This window comes from Nannobrachium achirus, assembly GCF_963921795.1.
Source record: "Nannobrachium achirus genome assembly, chromosome: 12".
Classification (NCBI taxonomy): domain Eukaryota; kingdom Metazoa; phylum Chordata; class Actinopteri; order Myctophiformes; family Myctophidae; genus Nannobrachium; species Nannobrachium achirus.
The window spans coordinates 11,290,423-11,308,022 of NC_137832.1; the positions used below are offsets into that span (position 1 = coordinate 11,290,423).

Sequence of the window (17,600 nt, forward strand, 5' to 3'; positions counted from 1 at the left end):
GCATGTTCCCCATAGGATTCCATTCATTTCCCCCAAACCTTTACATTTGATTTTCTTACCTTAATAAATATTGTCATAATTACTTGATGGTTCCTGTCGCTAGTTTAAAGCCTCACCATCATATGCGTTTTGTGAAAATATGGTCCAATTTATTTTGTTATAATTGATGTTATAGCAGGGTATGCTGTAGGAGGGGCTTGTGATCATAAAGGCTTGTGATGGTTCTTCTTCATGTGCTTTATTTTCAGTGATGAACATTAAAACAATGATGGCGGCACCCATACAAGGGCAAAAAAAAAAAGAAAACGTCATTTTCGCAGCATAGAAACCAATAGGTTCCCACCGTCCATATTTTTCTATGGGAGGGACAAACAGTGCATCTGTGAGTCTCATGAGACGGTAAATACAGGATCCATTAAAAAAAATGCATTTTGGAGCTACAGAATTAGCTGCATTAGCGAGTAGTCAAATACCCCTGTTTTAGCTGTGGAGGGGTGGGGAGAAAATAGCAGATCTACAGCATGTAGATCTGATATTTTCACAATAGAACTTTTTTTCCCTTTTTTTTTTACTTCGACTTTCGACTTTCTCTGGTGGGCGACTTTTTGGTTAATACCCCAGTGTGTGTTGTTGTTCTCCCCAGCCCCGGGACGGCAGCCACATCTGGAAGATGCACATGGTGAAGGCTCAGGACGGCCTGGGCATCCAGATCACGGGGGGCCGGGGGTCCAAGCGCTCCCCCCACGGCATCATGGTGGCCCACGTGGAGGAGGAAGGGGCCGCACAGAGGTACTGTATAGGTCTGAACACACTGTCCCAAGCACATATATACCGTATATATATATACGGTATATATAGCTTACATTTCTAACTCAAATAATTGATTCTGGGTGGTCCCTGGAAGAAAATATTTTGAGATGTTGGTCCGTGGCCAAATACATTTCATTTTGGGGGTCCTTGACATGAAAAAAGTTTGAGCACCACTGACATAGGAACATAGGTTTTTTCAAAAACCCTTAGGATTTAGAAGACACTTACATAATTGGGTCAAAATATTCAAAGACCTGCACAAACTTTCATGAATTTTCTAAAATAGCAGATCTACAAGCTTGTAGCACAGCATATCGTGTATATCATATTTATATGCTATTTTGCAATAGTTAAGGCATTAACTAATTCTAGGCCTAAATGGGTTCAAACAACGGTGAAAGACAGATAGGAGGTTGCCTGTCCGACCAGAGAGGATGGTGGTGATAACAGGAAATGTCTGACATATCATTCTGAGCCCGGGGACAGTAATTTAGAGGAACCACAGCCGTGCTTTGATGTGCCTTCTTCAAAATGACAGCACAGGAAGAAAAAAAAACACTAACAAAAGAACAGGCTGCATCGTTGTGGGCAGATTGGAAGCGTCTTTGCAGCGCACGCACGACCGCAGGCACTCACGCCCACATGTAATTTGCTTGATTCAATATTTAGATTTTTGATATTCGTTTTATCAGACACTCCCTTTACAGGGCCCATTCCTACCTATACAAACCCATTGTAACTCCAAAAAAAAACTCCATTTTAGCCATGATGGATTCATCAAAAACACCTTTTTTTCTGGTGACTCATACTACCCTCCTACGTGAGCTTGCCGTGTTTTTTTTTTCCGATATATATATTTTTTTCATTTATGTATAGGGTGCGTTCAGAAATGCACACCGGGTGAGTGCGGTTGGCGGTGACGTTGTAGAGTGCATTCAGTGTGGCTTATTTACGAACGTCAGTTAAGGGGCAGCTGTGCGCTTTTTCAGTCTGAACTCTGAAGGAAAACTTCCTGAAAAGCAGCAGTTGCTAACGTAATGTTGCTATTGATAGGTTATGTAACAAGTGTCCTGAATAAATGAACGATAACAGGGCACACCAGTGTGTTGAGTGCGCATTTCCGAACGCACCCTTAACCCATTCAGAATGGGTACACATTATGGTGTATCATTATGTTATGCTTTAACTATTGAAAAATAGCAGATATACAAACTCACACGCTGCGAGCTTGTAGATCTGCTATTTTTGAAAAATCGTGAAAATTAGAATTTTGACCCGATTCTATATGTGTCTTTTGAATCCTTCTAAGATTTTTTGAAAAACCTATGTTTCTATGTCAGCAATCTGGCCAGCCATCGTCAAAGAAAAGGTCCTTTTCACTTCAACTGGAGCTCAGTTAGTCTGTTCTTGAGAGACTACTATGAAAGTGGTTCTCAAACCTTTTCATGTGAAGGACCCCCAACATTATATGTATTTGGCCACGGACCCCCATCTCAAAATATCTAGTTCCAGGGACCACCCAGAAGCAAAATTTGAGTTACAAACGTTCGCTTTACATATAGTCAAAGATTTGCACACAATTTCAAGACTTTTTTCCAAAAAATAGCAGATCTACAAGCTTGCAGCGCGGCACTCGGTGCCGCGCTGTGAGCTTGTATATCTGCTATTTTTCACTGGTTAAAGCATTCAATAATTCTAGGCCTAAATGGGTTTTAATAACTTTTTGGGAAAATGGAAATAAATGTAATCCAATAAAACATGATGTGTGTGTTCCAGGGACGGCCGGCTGCATGCAGGAGATGAGTTGCTGATGATAAACGGAGTGTCTCTGGTAGGACTGTCCCACCAGGAGGCTGTGGCCGTGCTGCGCTCTACTGCTGGCCTGGTGCAGCTGGTGGTGGCCAGCCGGGTGGGTGCACGCACGCACGCACGCACGCACGCACGCACGCACGCACGCACACGCACACACGCACACACACAGACAGACAGACAGACAGATACACAGTAGGGCATTCACCAAATATTCGAATATTCGAATATCAAAGTCACTATTCGACGTTGTTCACCGAAGTCGAATATTTTCTTTTTTTTTTTTTTTCTTTTTTATTGTTTTCTCTTTAAAAATATATAGTTTATAAAGCTTGGCTAGATAGGAAGACGAAGTCATAAGAATGAGTTGTCAATGGTTCTCAAACCTTTTTAGGCCGTGAACCCCAAAATAAACATATTTGAACTGGGGACCCCCCACCCTGACAAGCACTTGGACAGTTTGGCCAGTCCTGTCGAATATTCAACTATTCGAATACTTTGAGGTCGAATAATTTGAATACTAAAACACACATGCATGCACCACACACACTGAATTAGCAGCATGTACCACCATTTCAAATACCACCATTTCACGTGATATGGGACATTAAGTGGGACATTGATACTTTGCATATTCTGCTAAATCAGTCAACAAAATGTTCTTGAATTATTGCAACAGCAACACTAAATTGCCACTTCTTGGGTTATCCTGGAACATCAAAAATGCTAAGCTACTCAAGAACAATAATCACAGAATGACTCTGTGATTACAACAAAGAGACAATGTGAGACGCCAGGCTAAGACAAATGAGCGTCTAAGATTTTAGGGGACGTCAAACTGGGGCTTCAAATACTGTTTATTGTCATTGCTGTCGGTGGATACCTCCTTATGTCCAAAACCACTAAATTATGTGAAGCGTTTACATTTTTAAGATCTTTTCATCTTAATTCAAATTTTACAACCAAACAGGTCTTAAGTGGTTGATTCATAATGCCCTGTGGAGTCCAAAAGTACTATTCATGTACTGACATATTATCTTGCTTATTATAGCGATGTATTACCTGCTTATTGTAAGTCGCTTTGGATTAAAAGCTAAATGCCTAAACTGTAAACTGTACAATAATTATGTTGTCTTTGAAATGTATTGGAGTGAAAGTCACAAATATCCAAAAAATACAAAATACTCCAGTAAAGTAGAGATGTTCAAAATATGTACTTATGGACAGTACAAAAGTACATTTTACTCTCCGCCACTGGCGGTGTTTGAAGTGACAGTCACTTCCTCTGTATCTGTTACAAAGCTTCTATTTATACGCTCGGTACCAGACAGAAGGACAACAGAACAATGAACAGCAAGCGCTATTGATGAGAAAATAGCTTATTCTCGCACATCGGCGTCAGTTCAGAAAAAGCTAAGGTATGGCAACATGACTGGTGTCTTGCACGCACGCCTTCGCGCGCGTGCAAGACACCAGTCATACCTTAGCAAATAGGCATGATATACACTTATTTTAAGAAGTACATTCTATGTTTCCCCCCGTTTCTACGGTTTCTTGGGCTGGATATGGCAGCCTGGAATGGTTGTTCAAGTGCAGCTAAACTTGGCATGTTAGTAAATGTGCCACAATTAACAATAATGCATTGCACCTGCGGAACCTGGGAATGTACCATTTTGTCAAGATGGGGAGAATACAAGTGTGGAAAGTATAATTATAATACCTTGTTAAAGTGACCATTATGTATTTATGAGCAACTTTTATTTCCCCCCTGGATCCAGGGTATGGCAGCTGCATACCCCTGCCATACCCAATTGACACCCCTGCTGCAAAGTTAGCATGCTGAGATAGAAACTGAGATTTTGATTGATTGATTGATTGTTTGATTGATTGTTTGTTTGTTTGTTTGTTTGATTGATTGATTGATTGATTGATTGATTGGTTGATTGAATATTGTATTAACAGTTTGCAGAAAGTACAGATGTAGAGTTATACAATAATGCAACATGATCAAAAAGCCTGGAGGGCTTGTTTCCATTGTGGTCCTGTGTATTCAATTAATTAAGACATACTGTATACTGTACTAGGAGAAATACTGTAAAAGTATATTTACAGAAAACGGTCATTTTGTTTGTCAAACTAGAAGACTTGTTTAGCTCCAGTTTCAAATTGCTGCTCTTTTCTGGTGGTTTTGGACGAGGGCAGGGAGTTGCACTGTTTGAGGACTGGCAGCCGGGAGGGCATTCCACATGTTGGTGGCATAACAGTAGAATGAATTCATCCCCATGTCTGTGCCAAATCTGGGGGGAATGAGATCAATCAATCAGACATTTTGCAGTAGTTTAGTTTAGTTTAGTTTAGTTTAGTTCAGGGGTTCCCAAACTTTTTTATCTCAGGGCACCCCATAAATATTTTTTTTTAATCCGAGGCACCCCTACATTATAATTTTCACTCCCAGCACCTTATATTTATAGCATATCGTCGTTGTCGGGTGGAAACCAAAACCGTTCGTTTTGTATTTATCATCTATACAATGTACTAAACTAGTGAAAACAGCAGATCTACAAGCACACAACGGCCTCGTTTTGTGCGACAGTCTTGTATGATGAAGCAGGGCAAACACATTTGAAACTTGGAGATACGAGGTTTCTGCCCGACAGTGACGATATTTTAGTGATTATGTTGCGAGGAAAACATTGAGATAATAGCCATTTTGGTTAGAACTGACTAACTTTGTACTTCAAGTTTAAAATGATAATAAATATTTTTTCAAGTGTCCAAATAAATTCCAAATATTATCAAATTATCTCGCGGCACCCCTGGACTGCCGTCGCGGCACCCCAGGGTGCCCCGTCACTTTGAAAACCCCTGGTTTTAGTTTATTAGCACATTGTTATAGAACATTTTACAATACATATCATGGAGACAAAATAAAGTGTGAGGACAGGAAGAAGCCAGCAGGCTTATTTTAGAATCCTTTCCTTATTGGAAGAGGGCATTAACTGACAGAATTAAAAGTTCAATAAGAACAATACAGTAAAATACAACAAGGGGAGTAGCTGTGCAATAAATACTTAAAAACACAGAAACTGCACAAAAGGAAATGGACAAAAAACAACAACAAGAGAAAGAGAGATGGAAAAAAGATAACACATCAGCAAACTACATCATGTGTACTACCATAAGGAAGAAATACGATATTGCTTTAGATGTATTGGCAAGGATAGTGATGACTTAAAGGACAACTTTGTTTTTTTACAACAAGGGTTCATATTTTAGATATTCATTAGAGAAAAGAAGAGATGAGTGTTAAAATGTTTTCATTTACCTCTTTCTATCATTTTAGTGATTTTATCGTTTAACATTTTAACTCATTGACTGCCAAGGCCCGAGTTTCCCGAGTTATTACAGTAGTCCCAGGCTGCCACAGCCCGAGTTTCCCGAGTTGGAAGCCATTTTGAAAAAAAAAAAAAAATTTTTTTTTTTTTTTTCAAATTTTTTTTTTATAAAAAAATTTCTAAAAATGCCTCAAATGTATTAGGCATGATTGAAATTGCGAAATTGCATGTTTAGCCCCATAACAAACACATCTTTCAAAATGTCAAAAATGGCTGTTTTGTCTGACTTTGAAGGCTTGTATCTCATGAATGCCTGAACGGATTTCCAAGCGGATTTTTTTGTTTGAAAGCTGTTACAAAGTACTACACATATGGTGCATGATCTAAGCATGGGCGTGCACGATCCGTGCACTAAAAATTGATCCGTGCACTAGAAATTTAGGAAGGTGGCAGTGTTTGTTTTGTCTGACTTTGAAGGCTTCTATCTCATGAATGCCTGAACGGATTTCCAAGCGGATTTTTTTGTTTGAAAGCTGTTAAAAAGTACTACACATATGGAGCATATATGGTGCATGGGCGTGCACGATCCGTGCACTAAAAATTGATCCGTGCACTAGAAATGTAAGAATGTGGCATCCTGGTACTTGGCGGCCATCTTGAAAAGGGCATTCAATGAGTTAAGTACTCTGCCCTCTACCCTGAGCCATCATCCCACCCTAGCATCATGAGTCCTATAGGTGTGAGGTCTAGTAGGAGTGTGACTAGTTTGTTTTGAGAGGTCTGTAGTTTTAGTGGCCAGAGTTCCATGAGGTGCCTGCATAGTCAAATTGACCTCCAGTTAGTGTCCTCAGCGCATTCCTACTGACTAATGAGAAGATTCCCCTCCCAATTAAATCGTGTTCTTTGGTTGACTCTCTTGATTACTGTTGGTGCCATTTCACCTAAAATACAAGTTACAACCCAGATAGGTAATCATTATGGTTTCATTTGGTTTCATTATACGCTCTGAAGAGTTAAATTATTTTTAAACACCTGCAATACTTAATTTACAAGAAGTCTACACAATTACAGAATGTAGAAGAATTATTTTGATTGACCTGTTATCAGTCCTATGGAACCACATCCATACATGTGGACAAAATTATATCCAACGATAAAAAAATATTTTACATTTTGAATATGAAGATAAGGTTGAAAGTGCTCCAGTATCAGGCTCAGGATCATTATTGCCCAGAAGATTAGGAGAAACAGTAAAACACACAGCAGATCACGCTCCACTTTGTCTCATTCCACATTCCTTGCGTTGTGTTAATTCCTTGGCTAGACGGCAGGGATTGGGGCCATGTAGGCCAGTCAATCTGAGGTTTGACCCAAAAGAAATTGCAATAGTAATGGTTCAAGGTTTTTTATGATCCTTTGGGTCATCCAAAACGCATGTTAAAAGTTTTCCATTTTATTCTTAGTGGATCAAGGTAAATTCAAGGGGTTCAAGTTTGGGTCCCTCCTTACAATACAGGAAAAGAAGACCCCCCAAATCTTCTTTAGTAGCATGTGAGGGGTCTAACTAGGGGGTTTTCATGATTCTGAATCCATTGCAAGCATTTGTTTTGCACGAAAAACATTCCTCGGGCCAAAAACGGGCCCCAAAAAACTGAGCTGACCCCAGAAAAGTGATGACTCATCATTAAACCATAGTTTGTGGGTCCATTTTTAGCCAGAGGAATGTTTTTCGTGCAAAACAAATGCTTGCAATGGATTCAGAATCATGAAAAAACCCTAGTTAGACCCCTCACATGCTACTTAAAGAAGAATTCTTCGGGGTCTTCTTTTCCTGTATTGTAAGTGAAGGGATCCAAACTTGAACCCCCTGAATTTACCTTGATCCACTAAGAATATAATGGAAAACTTTTAACGTGTTTTTTGGATGAACCTAAGGATCATAAAAAACCCAGAATGATTACTATTGCAATTTCTTTTGGGTCAGGCCCCTTTTTAGCTTAGATTCCAGAACGTTTTCAGCCTGAGACACACACAGATAATTTGGTGTCTACCAGAGACAAAAATAAATAAATAAAAGAAAAGAAAAGTGAATTAACTACTTAAGCCCTTTTCCAAGCATAGTGAACATAGACAATCTAAGCTCTCGATGTGATGAGATGTGATTTTCTTGTTTTTGTACTGTATGTGTGAACATTTCTTTGCACACACACACTTGGCCGGCAAACCACAACCTCTGCCCCTGATTTCTCACATATACCCCTCGTCTAGCGCCACCATGAGGTTGCTCTTTTTCAGACAACATACATACAGTCTTACTGGTAATAACATTACTAAAATAAAGGATATTTACTCTCATGGCCCACGACATTCGGTGTGTATTCCAAAGCCGGGTCTCGAGCCATTGTTTGGGAGCCAGGGCTCTACAGCGCGGGGAGAGGTGGCTGCAGTGAGCACATGCGCACACACACACACACACACGCACGCACACACACACACACACACACACACACACACACACACACGCACACGCACACGCACACACACACACACACACACACACACACACACACACAGCGAGCGCGGGCGGGCCAGGCGGCAGGCGTTGCATGGTTTTTCCCTCGCTGGCTCTGAAAAATTGAAGAGGTACGATCTTAATGCGCTTGTAGAGAGAGTTGTGGCCTGGCTTTCGGAGATAGTTAAAAATACACACAAACACACAGACACACACACTCTGGGTCCTCTGGCTTGCCTGTCACATGTGTAGTATCTCGTGGGCTGTACAGTATGTGCAAATCCGCATTTGTGGAAGATGTAGGGAGATTATTGGCAGGTAGGACGCACGCACGCACACACGCACGCACGCACACACACACACACACACACACACACACACACACACACACTCGTGCGCGCACACACGTGAAATCCATGCATGCATATGGATGTCAGAAATGCTCCTTTTCAAGCCTTGCACTCTTAACCCTGTCCTGTCATTTGAATGCAAAGACTTTGGTAGGATTGCGTACATGCTACAGCTATAGTAAGTATTTACCTGAGCAGCCTGCTGTACTTTTTGGACTATCTGTACTTATTTTTGCTTTCAATGTCAGTTCAGTATGGATGTTTGTAGCTTTTCTGGTTTATTTTATTTTATTTTATTTTTGTTGAGTTCAGTTATGTTTGAGTTTAGTTTCAGTGTTTTTTTTTTTTTTTGCCTGGTTCCAGACCATAGACCCCGCCCACTCTCAGAGTGGACTGTTTCTCTGGTCTGGAGCTGAGTACATGAATCGGCGGGGGATGGGGGTGGGTTTAACGAATATCCAATCCGCGCAGCAGTTGAAACGATTCAAATGAAGTTCACACACACAGGCAGGCTGAGGACGGCACACACACACACGCTGATTTCACCAAGCTGTTAATGTTGATTACATGTTTCTGGTCGCAGTTCTGTGTGGAAGCAATCACTGGCACAGACAGAGACACACACACAATCTCACACACACGCCGCGACTGTGAGTCGCGTTCACTGTGCGTCGCGATCACCGTGCGTCGCGATCACTCGCGCGCGTGCACACTCGCAAAAAAGTCCCTCCCCCGTAAATCGCTCAGAATAGGGCACAGTTTCAGACTAAAGCGTGAGCTGAGTCTGAAATCAGGCTAGTGTTTTTTTACTTTACTTACAATGTGTAGCCTATTAGCTGGGCAAGACTCAACAAGAAACAAGAACAAATTGCACAAAAAGTAGTGCTGATCTAGAAGCTCACAGCCACACACACACACAGTGTGTGAGTGTGTGACAAAAACAAAATGAAAAACTTAAGCTATGATGAAATATAATTGTCAATCTTGTCAACAAATAAAAACTAGACTAAAATGTTAGCTCGAGTGGAGAAGAGATCCAGTAGAAGTAATGTTATGTTTGGTTGCGCTCTGGTGTTGCGCTCTGAATCTACCATCTACAATGCCGATCGGCTATATTTTCAGCATATTTTCAGTCATTATGAAACAGTGGCGTCAGTTCAGAAAAGGCTAAGGTATGGCAACATGACTGGTGTCTTGCACGCGCGCCTTGACATGACACCAGTCATGTTGCCATACCTTAGCAACAGGCATGATACATTTATTTTAAGAAGTACATTTTATTTTTTCCCCCCGTTTCTACGGTTTCTTGGGCTGGATATGGCAGCCTGGAACGGTTGTTTAAGTGCAGCTAAACTTGGCATATTCCGCGGCTGACCTACGAAACCTGGGAATATGCCATTTTGTCAAGATGGGGAGAATACAATTGTGGAGAATATAATTATAATACCTTGTTAAAGTGACCATTTTGTTAAATTTGTTCCATTTTTAGTTATTTTACTGTAATTTAACAACATAATAACCAGCGCAGATAGACAAAGAGACATTCATGGATTTATATTTATAAGTAACTTTTATTTTCCCCCCTGGACCCAGGGTATGGCAGCTGCATACCCCTGCCAAACCCAATTGACGCCCCTGTTATGACACCATCAAGGCCTGCCAAAAATAAATTTTAGCCGATTAAATCAACCGTAGATTTATTCGACTCAAATCCTGTTATTTAGTCGACTAAAACTAGACTAAAACGAAAACATTTCAGATGACTGAAACATGACAAACTGAATGTATTCTATTCAGAAGACTAAGATATCATCGTTGTCCAAAACGGTTCGTTTTGCATTTATCATTTTAAAAATGATTTAACCCTCTAAGGCCCGCATTAAGAAATACTTGAAATAAAAAATTGAAAAAAATCAGATGGTGTTGTAGGAGTCATATTAAGAGGAAAATGTAATGTTTTTTTCAAAAAAATGTTTTTGTAAGATTTTATAGCCATAAATCAAAAATCATAAATCATGCTCTAATTTACATATGGGGGATATTTTTCAAAATAATAACATATGTACATGTTCTAGACATTCTAATGATCACCAAAAAGAATAGTACAGGCATTTTACTTATGTTTTTTTGAGGTATAGCTTCCATGAAAAAGTGAGATGTTGTTCGTCAAAACTCTGGAATTTCAGCGGGTGTGGCGGGTGTGAATGTCAGCCCCTGTGGGGGGTATTTATATGCAAATATTGTGGCCAATGGCATTGTAATACTAAACAATAGAATCCAATGGTGGTGTTTAGGTGGTAGGGGGAGCTAAAATAAAATGATTTAAACCTTTTTTTGGATAAAATACAAACGTTGTAATATTACAACCGTGGGCCTTAGAGGGTTAAACTAGTGAAAACAGACGATCTACAAGCACACAACGCCTCGCACCGCGAGGCGTTGTGTGCTTGTAGATCTTCTGTTTCCACTACTTTTGTGCGACCGCCTTTTATGATGAAGCGGGGCTTTACTTTACGAAAGAACGCACACATTTGAAACTTGGATATACAAGGTTTCCGCCCAACAACGAAACTTTTAAAACCTTATTTTTATAACAATCAAGCTACTGTTTTTGTGCAGTCACAACAGCTACGAGTTGCCTTGTCTACTAACTCTAATACATTAGTAGATCTAAGCGATCAGATAAATAGATCCCGTGTTTTCAACTGGATTTATGCCGACTGCCACTGTCTGTACCGGCACTAGCCCCGGGCGACATTGACAGCTAGCCTGCCGGGTGCTAGCCGGCTGCTAGGCTAGCAGCCTTGTCAAACAGCACAGAGAAATCACCGTCAACCACTGAGAAGGAGGCAACGATCATACAAGAGTCGGATTCATCGCAACAGGCCCAGATCTGGGCCTGTGCCGGTGAGTTTTGTTCCAGTGACATCTCCTGACTGAGTCCTGACTATGTCCTATGTTCTGTGTTTACTTCTCTCTGTGGGCTACTGTGTGTAGCCCGTGCCGGTACGTTTCCGGAGTTGCCTGTCCGCCAACTGTCTACCTAGCAAGCTACAGCATCTAATCTATCACCGTTACACCTTTACTGGCCAAAGCTATTTTTCTTTCCACAGCAAAACGATGACATCACTCACCTTGCCTCCAGACTGCAACAGCTGCCTCCGCCTATCCCAGATAGTGACCGAACTTCAAGGAAGGATATCCATACTTCATCAAATTAGAGATGATGAGACGCTTCTGGACTTCCTATGCCCAGATGTCGTCACTCCAGCCTCGGGAATGGACTCCCCATCCGATGAAATCATAATAGGTCCTGTCGCATCATCCCAAACAGGAGGTGCCCTGGACGACACTGTCCCTATGTTAGTCCGCCCAGGTCCTGCTGACGTCTCTGCTAAGACGGTCCGCCGTGACCTGGACATCACTGTCCCAGCGATAATGACCATAACACGGTCACGACCCCAGTCCTGTTCCACTCCTGTCCCATCCCCCTCCTGGCAAATAGCCAGGCCCAAAGTTAGGAAAGCAGCGCAGCCACGTTCCACGTCCAATAAAACCAACCGTGTCACACAGATTCCCACGAGAAATAGATACAGCCCACCTCCGTTACCCATTAGCAATAGTTTTTCTGTTTTGGACATGAATGAGTTCCCTCCGTTGGGTCCGTCACCCCCGGCCAGTGTGTCCACCACTGGCCAGAAAAATGCACGCAAAAAACTGTTAAAAAATGCTATTAAACGCCGCTCGGTGGGTCCCCCCGGGCATCAGCCATTTAAAAAGCCCACCCCCCCAACACTATACAACACCTGGAAATGGCCCGGGATGAAACCACCACAAAAGCCCACCCCTCCCATAGTACAGACGCCGATACTCCACGATAGCCCCCCATTACAAGTGCTTTCTCAGGCGAACCCCCATACGCCTACTCCATCCACCCTTCCCCCTCCAATAACTTTACTTTTAGGAGATTCTATTATTAAACACACCCGATTCAATAAAACGATAACACGTTGTTTTCCTGGGGCAACCACTGCAGACATCCTCGAAAAAATCCCCGAAATCCTGGCGTCTCTTCCATCCTCCGTCGCAACCATTGTCCTCCATGTAGGCACCAACGACCGTTACTCAGAGCTTACAAGACTCCACTTTTCACGCCTCCTCAATATCCTCGGCAGCAGTGGAAAGTCCATTTACATCTCTGGCCCACTGGCCACGCTGCGCCGTGGGGACGCTCATCTCAGCCGGCTACTGTCTTTGGACCACTGGCTCCGACTCGCCTGTCACTCTCACAACGTCCACTATATTCACAATTTCTATCTGTTCTGGGAACGGCCATCATTTTTTGCAAACGATGGTCTTCACCCAAGCAAGCTTGGATGCCAAATGCTTGCGGGGAATCTTCGTCGCTCTTTAGCCATTGGAACGATAGCACAACATTGACTGTTTGTGACCACAGCTGACCGGACCAAGTCTGATTACACTACCTCACTCACTTCTGGCCACGGACATACCATCTCACAAACTCACTACAGCGCCCCCTTGTGGTTGGGCGGACCTCCTCCGTCTAGTGAGACAGTTTTGACTACAAACTCCCACCTAAATAATAATATAAGCCAGGTTGCTATCCAAACAAATACATTTAACATAAAAACAATAATTAGACCTAGACAACAACAAAGACCGCTGTCAGCTGTCGTTCTTTCTAATCTCCGCACATTGACACATGTCACCTCACCTGTAGTTTCCCCTGTCACTTCACCATTTGTGTTCTGTCTGCTAAATGTTAGATCTCTTTCAAACAAATCATTCCTCTGTAGGGATTTTATTACATCAACAAATTCAGACCTGTTTTTGATAACAGAATCATGGCTAAGTCCAGGCGATGTGGCAACTCTTCTAGAGACCTGCCCGCCGGGCTTTTTATTTTTTAATCACCCCAGACTAAGTCATGCTGGTGGTCTAGCAATAATTTATAGAAATAATATTAAATGTTCCCCGGTTGATTTTGGCAACTTTTCTACTTTTGAGATTTTCTCTATTTTAATTAATGGTAAAGACCCTATTTTATGTGTTTTAATCTACAGACCACCAAAACAAGTTTCAGGTTTTTTAGATGAGTTTTCTGAGCTTCTTTCAATTATTATGTCCCAGTACGACAGAGTTATCCTGGCTGGCGACTACAACATTCATGTTTGCTGTCCCTCATCTGTATTTGTTAAAGATTTTATTGTACTGTATGATTCCTTTAATTTGACACAACATGTAACAGGCCCCACCCACAAACTGGGACATACCCTCGACCTGGTGCTCTCCCATGGCATCTCACTGGACAATATGATTATTTTAGAATTCCCCTCCTCTGATCACAAAGCAGTACGCTTCAGTACTCTGCTCCCTCTTCCTGCTCCCATCCCACGCTCATTCTCCCGCTCCCGGACGTTCGACTCTAATTCTAGTCATCATTTCCATCAGGCCTTCGTAGTTACCCCATTAAACTCCACCACCCATGCCTCACTGTCAGTCGATGAATTAGTTGATGATTTTAACAGTACCTGCTCTCATATACTTGACTCCATTGCACCTTTTAAAATTAAATATACTAAGCCAAAAACCATGCTTTGGTTGAATGACCAGACACGAGAACTAAAAAGAATTTGTAGAAAGGTAGAAAGAAAATGGAAAAAAGATAGGCTCACCTCCTCTTATGACCATCTTAGAGCGTTAATGGCTAGTTACCAGACTGCTGTCAAAGAGGCCAGAAACAACTATTTCTCCAACCTCATCACCTCACACTCCCATAACTCCAGAGTTCTGTTTAAAGCCATTGACTCAGTTATCAATCCACTGCCCACCCAGCCTCTGGAGGCCTCCCCTGAAAAATGTGAGGAGTTCCTCCAACATTTTATAAACAAAGTTGAAGGAATAAGACTGCAGCTCCCCCCTGTACCTAGAGCCCCTGATTATGGTCCACCATTAGCCTCTCATCTTGCCACTTTCCAACAAATTTCACTAGTGACACTCCTGGAGACAATAAATAAGATGAAATCCACCTCATGTTCTCTTGACACCATCCCCACCTCATTCTTGAAGGAGGTTATTGACACCGTTGGCCCCTCTATTTTATCCATTATAAACAGCTCCCTGTCAACTGGTATATTCCCATCCAGTCTTAAAAGTGCCCTGGTTCAGCCCTTGTTAAAAAAGGCTTCTCTGGACCCTCTTGTCTTAAATCATTTTAGACCCATTTCCAAACTTTCCTTTTTATCAAAAGTTTTAGAAAAAGTAGTTTCAAATCAACTGATTTCTTTTATGAATTTTAACAGTGTTTTTGAAAAATTCCAATCCGGTTTCCGCACTTTCCATAGCACCGAGACAGCTCTTTTAAAAGTCACCAACGACATACTTCTTGCCGCAGACAGGGGGGATTGCTCAGTACTATTCCTCTTGGATCTGAGCTCGGCTTTTGATACGGTGGATCACCCCATTTTAATAGAGAGGTTAGAATACTGGGTGGGGATAAAGGACATGGCACTGAAGTGGCTCAGCTCCTACCTTACTGGGCGGAGCATTTCAGTCGCTATAGGAGAGGCCGCCTCCACTAAGGCCCCTTTCACGTGCGGTGTCCCCCAGGGCTCAATTTTAGGCCCCCTGCTTTTCTCCATATATATGCTCCCCATTGGAAACATCATTCGCACACACAATATTCATTTTCATTGCTACGCTGATGATACACAACTTTACATCCCCCTAACATCTGGTTCCGGTAACATGTCCCGCCTTTTAACCTGCCTTGCTGACATCAAACATTGGATGACCCAAAACTTCCTCCAGTTAAATGAATCAAAATCTGAAATAATCCTGTTTGGTCCCCCCAGTTCAACCATCTCCCTCCACTCACAACTTGGTCCCCTCTCCGCTAATATCACTCCAGCAGCTCGTAATCTGGGTGTGATTTTCGATACAGACCTTTCATTCAACAAACACATTACAACCGTTGTCCAATCATGCTATTTCCAGTTACGTAACATCAAAAAAATCAAGCCATTTCTGTTAGCCCCTGATCTTGAAAAGGTAATCCATGCCCTCATTTCATCACGACTTGACTACTGCAATTCCCTCTACTCCGGTCTCACCAAAAAAAACCTATCCCGCCTACAGTTGATCCAAAACTCTGCTGCAAGACTGCTCACAAATACAAGGAAACGTGACCATATAACCCCTATTTTGGCTACTCTCCATTGGCTACCTGTGAGCTATAGATGTGACTTTAAAGTCCTCCTCATCACTTACAAAGCCTTACATGGTCTGGCCCCTACTTATCTATTAGAGTTGCTCCCCCCGTATGAGCCTGGGCGCTCCCTTAGGTCCTCAAATACAGCCCTATTGAAAGGCCACGATACAAATATGGTTACCCGAGGTGACCGGGCTTTTGCTGCCCGGGCACCCAAGTTGTGGAACGCACTGCCAGTGCACCTCAGATTAGCAGCTTCTTTGCCACGTTTTAAATCACTGCTTAAAACATATTTATTTACGAAATGTTTTTCTTAATTTACAGTGATGTGATAGTACCTTTTTTTAATCGATGATTTGTGACTCATTTTGTGTTTTTTTTTGCGTTATGTTTTATAAGTGTTTTTGCTCTGTTACATGATGTTTTAATCTTGCCTTGTACAGCACTTTGTGACCTTGTCTGGAAAGGTGCTATATAAATAAAATTCATTATCATTATCATTATATCATATAATAATAACCCTGGCCGTCGTTCCCCTCCCGTCCTCCAGGAGGAGTCAGACGTGGACTTCCAGCGATACCCGTCCACCAGCCTGCCTGACCTGGTCAGCACCTGCGCCTCCTCCTGTTCCTCGCCCCCCCGCGCCGGCGCCCCGCCCACATCGGACCACCGGAGGCACGACGTGATGGAGCCCCTGCCCACGCACCACTCGGTAAGGAGTGTGCGTGTGCGTGTGTTTATGTGTGTGTGTGTGTGTGTGTGTGTGTGTGTGTGTGTGTGTGTGTGTGTGTGTGTGTGTGTTTTGATTGATTGCAGAATGTATTAGAAGGTTGGAAAAAGTACAGTTTCATGACAGTACAGATCACCGGTACAAGGTCAACTAAAAGGAGATCCTAGTAAGCTTTTCTGCTTATTTACACAGGAACCACTTTATCGTCACTGTCGGGCAGAAACCTCGTATCTCCAAGTTTCAAATGTGTTCATTTTTCGCAAAGTAAAGCCCTGCTTCATCATACAAGGCCGTCGCACAAAAGTAGTGAAAAGAGCAGATCTACAAGCACACAACGCCTCGCGGTGCGAGGCGTTGTGTGCTTGTAGATCGGCTGTTTTCACTAGTTTAAATCATTTTTAAAATGATAAATGCAAAACGAACGGTTTTGGACATGCAAGGTTTCCACCCGACAGCAACGTTATGTATCTCATATAACATTGAAAGACAGACGGATAGAACACAGTGCTTTGCAGAGGATAACATCAATAACACAAGGGAAAAAAGCATTAAAAAAGAAAAAAAGGAAAATTAAATAAAAAGAAAAGGAATACATTACAGTGGAAAGTAAGTATGGGCTTAGTCTATTACTAGTTTCGAGTAGTCTGTAGCAGGCCCGGATTAACAATGGTGTGTGTGTATGTGTGAAGCTTCCTCCACCATTGTTGGTGTGTGTGTGTGTGTGTGTGTGTGTGTGTGTGTGTGTGTGTGTGTGTGTGTGTGTGTGTGTGTGTGTGTGTGTGTGTGTGTGTGTGTGTGTGTGTGTGTGTGTGTGTGTGTGTGT

The 17,600-nt window shown here is 42.2% G+C and overlaps 1 protein-coding gene across 1 annotated transcript in view; it reads left to right on the forward strand.

Moving 5' to 3' along the window:
- pdzd2 (PDZ domain containing 2) overlaps positions 1–17,600 on the forward strand; it is a gene marked incomplete at both ends in the record, with an annotated part of 171,941 nt that overhangs the window by 89,717 nt on the left and 64,624 nt on the right. Inside the window, 3 exons of the mRNA XM_080738444.1 lie at positions 644–789; positions 2,587–2,719; positions 16,598–16,759. Coding sequence (XP_080594570.1) covers positions 644–789; positions 2,587–2,719; positions 16,598–16,759 — 441 coding nt within the window. The remainder of the gene's footprint in view (positions 1–643; positions 790–2,586; positions 2,720–16,597; positions 16,760–17,600) is intronic.